Below are 13,382 nucleotides of genomic sequence, written 5' to 3' on the forward strand. Positions count from 1 at the left end.
GCAAAACATATTCAAAATTCAAGCTATATACAAATAACAAATACAAATCTCATTAAAACCTATAATTAAGAAAGTTAAGTGAAAAAAAAAATCATAAAACAAGGAGAAGAGAAGATAAAAAAGAAGGGATAGTATCCCAAAGATGAAAACTAGCATATGATGAGAAGTTCGAGCTAAGCTATAGACTACCATAAATTTGAGTTTTTAACTTGGGGGAAGAGGGATGAGTGGTGGAGTAGTACTAATCTCACGCATTTAACTCAAGCAAAGTAAGGTGGATGAGCTGGCGCTTTCTGGAGAACTGACAATTTCTTAATTTTTTTTTTCAAAATAAACAAATTAAATAATTAATTAACTTGATTTTTTTTACAGTTTTTTTAAAAATATATATTTAGAGGAGAAGTGATGAAAGTCCATGAAGAGGGGTTATAGCTGATTTATATATAAGCAGGTAGGCACTGACCAAATTGGCATATTCTACCTCTGCTCATCATCATCTCTCTTTATCTTTCAATAGTCAAGACTCTTCTCTTCTCTGCTCTTCCTTTTCCATTAGCTTGATTTCCCCGTTTTTACGAAATTTTTGGTGTTTGAGGAAGATGGGTAGACAACCATGCTGTGACAAAGTTGGGTTAAAGAAGGGTCCTTGGACAGCAGAGGAGGATAAGAAACTCATCAACTTCATCCTCAACAATGGCCAATGCTGCTGGAGAGCTGTTCCTAAGCTTGCAGGTTTCTTGAATTCTTTTTTAGCTCCCTTTTTATTTTCTTGCAAATGAATTGGAAAAGCTAGCAGAGTACCCTATCAGAGAATGAAAGAAATAATGAAATTCTGTTTGCCAATGGTTAATGGGTTGGTGTGTCAATGCAGGATTGTTAAGGTGTGGGAAAAGTTGCAGGCTGAGATGGACTAACTATTTAAGGCCAGATTTGAAGAGAGGTTTTTTATCAGAACATGAAGAGAAAATGGTCATTGATCTCCATGCTCAACTCGGCAACAGGTTCTTCCTTCTTCCTCTGTTTCAGAGCTGAATTGATTCTTCTGGCTTTTGTCATTACTTGGTTTGGTAAATTCTTTTGTTTTTCTCCATCTTTGTACTAACTTCCAGTAATGAAATCAAACGAAAATTCTTCAACATTCTAAACCATTCATTGTCTTGCTTATTAAATTGAAGACGAAATTCCTGAAAAGAAAACTTCCAGAATTTTGGACTTTCATTAAATAAATGTGCATTATTTTATGCAATAAAGACCAATTACCCTTATTTATTTCATTATAAACGAGGAAGTGGCTTACTATTAGAAATTCAAATAATAAAATGTTTTAATTTCCTGGCTCCTTAAAAATATTTTGATATGTTCTGTTTTCCAAGCTCTGGACTACTTCTCTAAAATGGACCTTTTATAGCGACTGGCTATAATACAATGAAGCCATTCTCTTCTTTGAAGTTGTCCAAAATGTCCTCTCATCATGGATTTACCATTTTTTTTTTTTAATTGTATGAATTTTGTCAATGATGATAGTGTAGAGGTTTAAAGGCAAATTTTCTTGTTTCTTGGCAGATGGTCCAAGATTGCATCTCATCTACCCGGAAGAACAGATAATGAAATCAAGAATAACTGGAATACCCACATCAAGAAAAAGCTTAGAAAAATGGGCATTGATCCTCTTACCCACAAGCCATTCCCTACCAGTGAACCACCCCCACCACCACCACCTCAAGAACAACAAGAAGTGCAAGAACAGCAACAAGCACAATCTTACTCCACAAATGCCATGGCTGAATTGGAACAAAACAAGGAAACCGAAACATCTGTGCAATCAAGCACTACTGAAGAGACAAAAGTAGAGGAAGAAAAAAGAATGACAAGCACATTTGAGACAATGGAGCCGATGAATTATGGCTTTTGCATTGATGATGTTCCCTTAATTGAACCCCATGAGATGCTGGTCCCTTGTACTGCCGCACCTTCTTCCTCTTCATCAACAATAACAACAACATCTTCATCTTCCTCATCTTCCCATGGCCCATACAATAACTTATTCCTTGAAGGCTTTCAATTCGCAGATTTTGAGTGGCCTGATAATGATATTGACTGGTGGGTTGATGACTTAAGTAGTTGTTGGGACTTGTTAATTAACGATGTTGATTCTGACAGAAAGCAAGTAGATGCTCTTGATGATCATTATCCTCATGCTCCTATCAATCAGTACCCAGAAATGGTTTTGGATAAAGATTCTTCGACATATGGGATCCTGTAATTTCAAAAAAGAAAAGACAAAAAAAAAAGGGCTTACTTTAGTTAGTTTGCTAGTTGCTACAGAGAATATAATAAATCAAGAATCCGGGAAAATCCCAGCTTTGATTTACCTTTTATCTTTTCTTTTCCTTGCTCCTTGTGGGGAAAAATGTAAAAAAATGTAAAAGTGAAATCTTAATTTTCTACATGTGAATATATATATATATATATATATATATATATATATATATATATATAAAATTGATTTTGACTTTGAGACTAAAGCTCTACCCCTCATAATTTTGGAGATAACTTTATCACTATTAAGCAAAATTTCATTAGTATTTATGATGATTTTTTTTTTTTAAATAAAGTGTCATTCACTTAATAAAATGTGACATCTATGATAATAATATTAATATTAAAATATTATAATCTAATCTTACAAAATAATATAAATATCTTAAAACACGGTATAAGATTCCTTCTCCATTGCTTCTAATTATTTCCAAGTTTCAACATCTTTTTTAACAGATTTTTCATCACAATTATCATAGCCTTTTGAGATTACATTATTTGGTAAAATTAATCAATAATAATATGAAACTACTAAATACCTTTTCATAAAAAAAAATATGAAAAATATTACCTATAAAAGCAATGAGACAACTATGTAGGAAAATCAACTCCAAATAGAGGGAGAAACAAAATTAATAATTGATTTACAATTCATATTAAGCAACACATTTTAATATTCTCTTTTTTTTCAACTTTCATTTTATTAAATTATTCTTTTTGTTTAATAATAAAAATGAAATTATTTAAAATGAATACTCGGACTTTCTCTTCAAAAACCTTATATTTTTTTAGAATGTGATATATTTGTTTAATTAAAAATATGTGTTACATATTATGAAATGTGAATTTCTTACCTTAACTTGGCAAGGATACCAAAGATTGCTTTGTCGTGTAAGCTAAAACCGTAGGCAAATAGTAACAATGACATGGGTCCAACCCCCTATGTGTATATATATATCATAAAAATAATATTTTGCTTCACGACTACATGTCCACAAATATATCACAATAGGAAATGCGTTTTATCGATCTTATGATTAAAAATATAAATAATTTTATTCTAAGAGTTTAGAAAATGATTTTTTTTTTGTCATTATAACCATTATATTATAATTTTAAATGATAAGTCAAATCTTGATTTTTTTTAATTTCACTAATTTATTATTCTTTTTAATAATTAACTTGGTGATCTTTGTATAATGTATAGCACAACTCTTTGAAATAAAATATACAAAGTGCATTTGACTTACTAACGATACTCTCCACCTAAAATTGAGTCAAATAGTTGATGTTCAATTGAAGAATCCAACGTAATAGTTAAAGTGTTAGTACTTATTTGAAGAGTTAGAGCAAGAAAGAAAAAAATTGACAGAAATATCTACACCAAGCAAATGGGATTTGAGTTTACCAGACAAAGCAAAATTAGACATTTGTGATTCAAACCGAGTAAAAAATTGCTCATTGCTTAGTCATATGCAACCGAACAAACAAAAATAAAAGAGACAAATGGAGACGCTCGCCCAACAATTGAGCATCAACCATATTGTCAATCAGAAATGTTAGTAAATAATAATACTGGATCTTTAGGAGGAAAATTTGGGATATTAGTTGAGTATCTGAGATTCATATAGATAATTACAATGACTACTTAGCTTTTAGTCTATAAATATAAGAAACAATAATTAATCACGTATACTTATTACGTTGAAATCACTACTGAACCTATTATTATTCATTTTCACTACTTTCATTTCACGTTATTAACTTTAGCGTCAAAGTAATTAACCAATAGACCACCAACCTTATTTTTTCTTTATTTACGAGCTAAATCAATACTTAACTGAACATTTGGGACTTACGGCAATATCACTTATGATGTTAATTTAATTATAAGATTTTAAATTTAATTTAAAAGTTAAGCTTACGTTATTTTCATTTACAAAAGTATATATGAATGATATGTATATATAATTCATTAATTATAAAAATTTTTTAAACAACAACCCTAAGACAACATAGTTTAATTCACAGGTGAATTTTATTTTGTTCATCAGGATTCAAATTATTAAATTCTACCCGAAATTTGACCCAACTGACATCACGAGGACTGTTCACTCTTCCATGAATGTCAACACGTATAAGTCTACAGAACCATTACAAGAAAATTTCCCATTCACATATAAATATATGAAATTTCTTATATATAATTCCAGCCAATAAAAAATTATAATTCCATATATATTATACGTCCTATCACACACACATATATATATATATATATATATATATATATATATATATATATATGAAAGTGGAGCTAGAATTGTTAGTCTTTATAGTTAAATAAAAATAAAGTATTCAGTTTGTTAGGCTCTACTTACTTAGACGTCATTTTCTCTCTATTTTTTATTTCCACCACTAAGATGTAGGCATAAAATTTATTGTGTTCTCAAGAAAATAACTGAAGACAATATATTATTGAGAGATAACCACAAATTTCAAAAAGATAATCTTTCGTGTGAACTACGTAAATAACAAAAAAATAAAAAATTCATTTCCAAAATCAAGTGGGTGAGAATAGGCATCGAGGCATGGTTTTCAGTGCGGCCAATTTTTTTAATAATTTTTTTATATAAAATTTAAATAATATTTTATTAATTAAAAATAAAATAAAAAAATATAAACCACCCTATTATATTTTTACATAAATAAAATTTATCTGTTCAAAAAATAATAGAAAAATTTATAATTTAATTTTTAGATTATGTCTTATATTATATTTTAATTCTTTATTTTAGAGAATAAAATGTGATATATTATAAAATTTAGATATTAAATAATTAATTTTTAATAATTAAATATTAAAATATAATATAATATAAAATTTAATTACTAAATAATTAATTTTTTAAAATATAAGAAAAAAATATAATATAAAGCAAAATTAAAGGATTAAATTGTATATTTTTTAAAATAATATAAATAATTTAAAAATTTCGATAACATTGACAAAATATATAGATTGATTAATAAGTAAATTGTGCGTTTTATTTTTTGACTCCATAATCTTTTTACGACCCCATCATATAATTTTTAAATTTAATCTTATATTAAAGAAAAGATTCACATCTTATAGAATTTTTTTTAATAAAAAATAAAATATTTAAATAATAAAACAATCAAAATAATTTAATTAAAAAAAATTACATCCATATAGATAAAAATTTTAATATATTGGCAATTCCATCGCCATTCCTAAACCGTTACCCTAGAACGAAGGGGTAAAGAAAAAATTTGGTCATCCACGTGGGAACGACCACAAAAAACGCGGTTGGACCATTATCATAGTAAAATGTAGTGGACCATTGATATAATTCAAACAGATTTGTGGAATTCAGAAGTCCTTTCTCTGCACCAGTGTGAATGAATGAACTTCGTCTGCTCTTTTAATTGCACCCAATAATTTCCTACCGAATCTTTTAACCTGTTCACACTCTTTTATTTTCTCTTCTTAATATGGCCAACCCAATTGAAATTTTGAATCATTGATAATAATAATAATAATAATAATAATAATAATAATAATAAAAGGTTTCAAATTTGAGTATTGTGTCCCCTATTTTATGAAAAAAAAAATTAAAAATGTGGAGAAATAAAGAGGGGAAATGGAGGGACATTGCCATCTATAACTTTTTAGACCATTAAACCTACTTTTTATTTATAAAAAAAAATAAAAAAATAAATTAAGATTTTATTTATTTTATAAAAAATATTTTATGCATTTTTTTAATAAAAAATGGTTAATATAAAATAATAATTTGTACAATAGAAAATTACTAGTATTGTTATATTTCTATACAAAACAATTGCTTTCTTGTGACAGCGATACAAGTCGTTGCTAAAATAATCCGCCAAATCCATTTTCCACAGTTTGAAAAAAAAAAAAAATCCATTTGCCCAAGCGACGTCACGTCACGGGCTGCTCAAAGAAAGTCAAAAATATGGAGGAGACCGCCGAATGCAAATGCATAAAAAAAATAAAGTCCTCGAAGGAACCAAATGTCACAATTTGATTTGTTGTTCACAAAAGTCCATTTTGTCCACTCCCGGACAGACGCGTGGAAGTGACGCGGAGAGAATGATATGGTGTGTGTTAGTGCAAACAGAATCCGCTTGGACTTTATTCAGGGCAAGACATCGGTATCAGTAGCCAAAAGGTTTTGATTTTGTGCTCTCCTTTTGGTTTGAATCATAATAAATGTTAATTATATAAGAATAGGTTTATGCATGTCTTTAGAAATTAAAATTTTCATTTCCTTAATTTGATGAAAAATAAACCATTTACACTTTGATAAGGGAGCAAATGGAGATGGGATGGGTTGGGCAATGGGGCTGTTACCAAAACGATGTCGATGTGCCCCCCATCTCTTTTCAGTGGATTTTGGGCCCCCATGACTATCTCTATTTTATATTTGCCTAATGCTTTTCTCGCCCATCATTTATCCCTGTGAATCAATGCTCCAATCAATATTCATTCATTCCCTTTTTTCCTAAAATTTAAAATTATTATTTTAATATATTATCAGTTCATATATCATATTAAAAAAATTCACCAATACTCACTTGACATGTCATTATAAGGCAATGCTTTTGTCATCCTCCATCAAAAAGTTCATTCCTGCTCGTAGGTTTATTTATTTATTTATTATTATTTTTGTATGGGAAGATACCAATCCATTAATAATAAAAGGGGCTCTTAGCCCAATACAGAAAGAGTCCAACCCGATTACAAATCAAGCTTTAAACCCAACGGGAGTTATGGCCGAATATACCATTATAAACCCACTCCAGCCCAACAAGTCGACCCAAAAAATCCTATCAGAGGCGAGTTAGGGTTCTGAACCCGTGTACCTGAACAAGAAAGCAATGTAGCGTCACTTTCCCATGGCACGCCAGGAAAACGTCTCTGTGGTGAATAGCCATCATCGGTAGGAGATAACCACAAACAAAGCATCAGTAAAGGTATGGAGAAGGACTTAAACGCAAAACAATCTACACGGTATCAAATAAGTGCATAAAATCCAATCCAAAAAACTGAGAAAAAGCATAATCGTTCACTTTCTGGTAGAAAACTCATCTTTTGAAACCATACTAACTACTACGTAGCTATTCTTCTACATACTTGGATTGTGCAAAGGTGTGCCATTTTTTTTTATTTTGGATCATGAGAATCATTAATGAAGGCCCCAATACACACGACACAATGATCATTTGCCTTTTTTTTTTTCTTTGACAAATAGCTTCAAGACACAGAACCAACATATCATATTATTATTGTATATGCATTTCCTTGCAGCAAATGGCGGCGGGGCTACCATTATCAATCACTTTTTCACACATAAGTTTCTTTAGTTATCATTTTTTATATTATGGGTCTTTTCAGTTTGTTGGAGATGTACAAATTGGAGATGTACAAACTAATAAAGTGTACTGAATATGGTGCAAGGCATAGATGATGATTACTTCATTAGTGGGATGCCATCTTGCTAAGCAGAGATAGAGAAATAAAGTGTAGTGAATATGATTCATTCGAGAAATTTCGAGGATCCAATCAATCAAATGTGGTATTTATATACACATGAAAGCAACCCATTTGGGGGAACAGTTTTGAATCCGAATTAATAACTTGACATCATTCACTTTGGATTTAAGTAAGAAATGAAAAGTTAAAAAAAATTAATTGAAAATAAGGTAACAAAACAAAGAAAAAGAGATTTTTTAAGCACATTTGACTAACATTACAAATTTGTTAAGGGCCATCTGCGTAAAGTCAAGTTTATTTTATTTTTTATTTTTTTCTGTTAAAAAAAATTTTATTTAAATTTGATTTATCATTGATGCAAACACTAAATATATGAGACTATATTTAATAGGTGAATCTTATTATATATATATATTATATTATATTTTAGATTTATAATAGATTAGGTCTAAATAAAAAAAAAATCTACCTATCATTCTTATGGCTTTATTAAATCTTCACTTATTAGAAAAAAAAAAAAAAAACTCTACAGATCAAATGAAGAAAATCTCACTGAAGTAGTAGAAGGAGGTATAAATTCAGACTAATGGCCTATTTGACATTGCTTGAAACTATTATTGAAAAAATTACTTTTTTTAAATATACTAATTAGAAAATATTAAAAAATTATTTAAAATTAAATTTAATAAATTTTAATAATAAAAATACTAAAATAATCTTTATCAAATTATTTCTTTTAAAAATATTTAAAATAATATTTTTATTTAAAAAAATAATTTCAACTTTCTAAACGCGATACCAAATAGTAACTATTCATTAACCCAACTCTAAAGCCCATTTGGGCCCAATTTCAAGAAATCAACCGGACAAAATCTGGCCATAAAATGGACCTTTCAACGGGGAGTTTTTGACTTACCCGACCTGTAAACACAGTAAATACTCAATTGGGGAGCTCAGCTCACCCTCCACATACTCATATCATCATAAAAATATATGGGAGCTCAGCTCCCTCATCCAGTCCATCAAACATACATGAAATATTAAGTTTACAGGTCCAAAATAATAATTTATATTACAGACCCAAATCAAATAAACATTTCTAACACATGCGAAAATTCTAGAAATTTATAGAATTACACAAACATGAATAAATAACCTGCGAGGAAGAAAAGCAGGTTAACCTCAAAATATCCTCCTGTGGCCTGGAAAAATATTGAACAGGAGTGAGCGTTCGACTCAGAGAGTAAAATATCAATTTTAACCATAATCTCTATAACTATCTAAAACTAATACACCCTGTGGAGTGAAATGCATCATCAGCAATAAATTCATATCATAACAGCAAAAAGGTAATTTAGAGAACTCACACATCCAATAATATCAATCATAATATATGGGAGTTGATCCCTTATACAGCTCTCTTAAATCCAACCTGTGCCAGCAAAGAACTCAAGCCGGACTTTCGCTTAATATACCAAATCGGGGTCCCAGTGAAGAACTCAAGCCGTGACTACCCCCGAAGGATCGGGTCCCAGCGAAGATCTCAAGCCGTGTTTACCCGTCCTATCTATAGTCCACACCACATCACACGCACGCCAACGCACGCACACTGCTTCAAATTACCACAACAACATACATGGCACTTTCACAGTTATGAATGCAACATAAATCGTGCCTAAAGTTTATCTACATAGATATATGCATATAAGTGATGCATGGGCATGCTTGAACATAATAATAGTGAAATTACAATTAAAATTAATATTTTACTCACAGACTTGACAGCAGTCACTGTGGCGGCTAGGAGGAGGAAGAAGACTGTCCCGACTCACCTGACAATTTTATTATAATTATTTAATACAATTGACTCAATACAAACAAAAAAAAGACCAAATACGTCCTAAATCATACCGAAAATCCGGCAGAGTCTCCCCTATACTTAGGACCTACCCAACCTGCAAATGGGTTTAAAACACACTTTCATATCCACCAACCATACAATCACAACTCAATTACATTACAAGGCCCCTCCTGGGCCCACCCAAACAATCAACAACCACAATTTGAAAAATTACAATTTAGCCCCTATAACTAGCCCTTTTGCAAAAACTATCCAAACGAGCTCTAAAAATTCTAAAATTTTGCCCCGCGGTCCTTAATAATATTATAAGGCTATTTCCAAAGGAATTATAATTTTTCGATCATCCACGAATTTTTTTATGAATTTTATTCTAAATCGGTATTAGTCGAAAATGAGCAACTTAGAGTTCGGATTTACCTATGCCAATTCTGACACCTAGAACACGTCCAGAACGTCTGAAAATGCTAGGATTGACTGTAATATTGACCATGTTCTGAGACGGGATGCCGGGCAGCCGGATTTGACTGAAAACGAGGTCCCGACGCCGGTGAGCTATCCTCGATCCGATTGCACTTAAATTAAGTCCAAATTGTGTTAATAATTATTATAAAATTATTTTTAAAAATTTAAAATCGAAAAAGCTTGAAAATCTCATCAAGCAATTTGGACCGTCCGATTATCGCCTTTTTCAAATGGTGTCCAATCGGAGCGGGACCAGTCCTATCTCGAAGATCTCGTCGCCCTGAGTCCATCGGTGGTCTCGGATCATCGATCCAACGGTCGGATTGGCCAAAAATTGCCCAAAAAGATCCTGTACCCATTTCTCTCTCTCTATTTTTATTTCTCGCCGGAAACTTCCATTAAAACCGGTGCGGAAGAGTTGAAACTTTTCCCTTGGATTGAAACACTTTAACTAGGCAAAATGACAAGGCGAACGGTGACCAGTATGCTGGAAAGGTGTTAACTTCACATTCTTTCCTTCCTTGTTGCTTGCCGTTTCTTAGGCCGTGTGGTGATCGTCCGACGTTCAGGGAGCTTGCTGGAGGACGCTGGAGTTGCTTGGGAGCCTCACCGGCCACTGGTTCTTGCCAGACAAAACTGCTGGAGCTAAAGCTCCTCGGGGAAGAGACGAGTTAAGGACCCATTTCTTGGGTCTGTTCTTCGTGGTTCCAACTTAAACTTTTTTCTTTTTTTTTTTTTTGATTGGTTGTTGACAGAGGAGAAGCTCTTCATTAAAGAAAATTCACATGCTGTTGTCCTCTCTCCTATTTATATTATATATATACTATTATAACTATTATTAATTTTCCAAGTAAAACATATTTACTATTCTCTTAAAATAATATATTACTAACTTATACTTAGAGCTAGATTATACTATAAATTATTTGCTTACAATTTAATCTATCCTATTTTATTGTTAATGATATATTAATGTAAATTAGAAAATCACTTAATCTAAATTAATTAAATTATCAACTAGTTAACTAAAATAAAACATTAAAATTTTTAATAGAAATTTTAGAATCTATATTATCATTTATTATTGCTTATTTAATATAAATGCATAAATTGTTATTTATATAATATATATATATATATATATAATTAAAATTATTTATAAATTAGAGGTGATCTATTTAAAACAATACATATATATATATAAAATATTCTCATAATATAACTATTGATTTCAGCACATACTTTAAATAACTAAATTATAATTAAAGTATTGTAAATAAAACCAAATATATGAGTATTTAAAATTCAGGTCATTACAATCTTCCCCCCTTAAAAAAAATTCGTCCCCGAATTTTCAAACAAATAGTAGGGGATAAAGAAAAATGGTTATTGGAATATGTGCGAGCATTTACTCCTCCAGCTAAGCAAAGATGGTTAAAACATTTATTCTTCAAGCTCTTCATATATTATATATGACATTCTACCACTCTCTGATTATACCATAGTGTCCTATTTGTCATCATCTCTTTCTAGAGGGCTTTTATCTTGTAACTATTCATTGACCATTTTTTTCTGACATTTCAAGTATTCGCTATACCTCACTGTTATTGACTTGATGTCTCATAACTTCAATCAACTTTGGTGCTTACCTCACTTTTATTACGCCCAACATGTCTCTTAGTGACTTCAGTCATTATTCATTTGTTTTAATAATCTCTGTTTCCCCAATGACATAACTTATGTTCCTTATTCCATGGTATCCTATGAGTAGCTTTCCTGTAGCACCTAATCTAGGCATTTTGTTCGAGATCTTCACTCTTCTTATGACCTCAGTGGTGAACACCTATAAATCTTCTCACTCTCATGCTACTTCAAATTTTTAATCTCTTTTGTGTCATTACTAAGGTACTTAGACCAACCTCTATCCATCTTATGTAACTAGTCAGGTAGAGTCTCCTCCAAGGGCCAAGTGTATCATTTATCAACATTGGAAAGTAAACTGGGTCTCTCCTTCTAGGTAACAAAAGTGTTTATATTCCCTGACAACTCAATCCAATGCGACTTTATCAATTCTCACTCCTTCTCTGGAATGGAAATATCTAGACTTCTTCCTATAGCTTCTTAGTATGCGGCCTACTTCTGACACATTGGCACTTAGATCAAGGCTCTATTACTCCTTTAATCTATCATCTCATAATAACTTGTTTTAAACATCTCTTAGTGTGTTCCTAGCATACCTATTCCTCCAATCCTCATCATTATAACTAGCTCTACCGTGCTTTCTTCCTATCCTTTGGATCTTATCCACTTCCTTTTCCTATTTCTGCTATTGTTGATATCTTTTCAACCTGCTGCACTTATTCCTTAATCTTAATCCTATTTCACCCTTACACCTTTTCCTTCAAGAATGCCCATCCCCTCATCAACTTTAAGTTTCATTTTATTTCTTAGTCTTATCTTGATTACTAGTTCTATTACTTCGGGAATTCTAACCTTACGATTTACTCCTACCAGCACATTCTTCACCTTTTGTAACACTTATAATTAACCATAGAAAATTCTTTTTGTGTCCCCTTTTTCCAACTTAACTATCAGAACATTATCATTCCCTACCCGCCTTAGTAGGAAATTGCTTATCCTGGATGGATATGAGCCCCAGAAACTATAAGTTCCATATGAACTAACACGGCTGTGGGAAATGTGTGCCATGCCTTAATTCTAAACAAAATACTTCACATGTTCATTCTCCTTAATATAATCACATATACTGCCCATAGCTTTCCAAACTTCAGTCTCCACTTTTCCCATTAGCAACAATTCTATTCACTGTAACTCATTAGCAATTAGGACTTCCTCCAGCTCATAATTTAAAATAGTCACAAGCCTTAGTAGCTAACTCAATTTGACTCATGTTATTATTCTGATCGTCATTTCATACTTAACACTAGGTATGCACTTACTGTCATTCTCATATCAGGAAATTGTGTATGAATTGGTGCCTACCAAACTCTCAAATAACTAGGTCTTCTTGATTCAGTCTCTGTTCCTTATATAACGCTTCTAGAATCAAAAACACGAGCTAAACTTGAAAAGAAAGATAAATATTCTCTTATATTCAACTACGCTCGATTGTTCATATAATAATGTTTAACCTATGTTTCTTGGTTTTTCTCTCCAACTTTCATTATCTCCTAGCAC

At 31.2% G+C, this 13,382-nt stretch overlaps 1 protein-coding gene across 1 annotated transcript; it reads left to right on the forward strand.

The window, feature by feature from the left end:
• Nucleotides 1–434: 434 nt before the first annotated feature.
• Nucleotides 435–2,307, forward strand: LOC110657812 (transcription factor MYB20). Its single transcript, XM_021815175.2, has 3 exons — nucleotides 435–732; nucleotides 872–1,001; nucleotides 1,564–2,307. The coding sequence occupies exons 1-3, from the start codon at nucleotides 600–602 to the stop codon at nucleotides 2,261–2,263; spliced, it is 963 nt and encodes a 320-aa protein (XP_021670867.2). The 5' UTR covers nucleotides 435–599; the 3' UTR covers nucleotides 2,264–2,307.
• Nucleotides 2,308–13,382: the final 11,075 nt, after the last annotated feature.

This window comes from Hevea brasiliensis, chromosome 9, assembly GCF_030052815.1.
Source record: "Hevea brasiliensis isolate MT/VB/25A 57/8 chromosome 9, ASM3005281v1, whole genome shotgun sequence".
Lineage (NCBI taxonomy): Eukaryota > Viridiplantae > Streptophyta > Magnoliopsida > Malpighiales > Euphorbiaceae > Hevea > Hevea brasiliensis.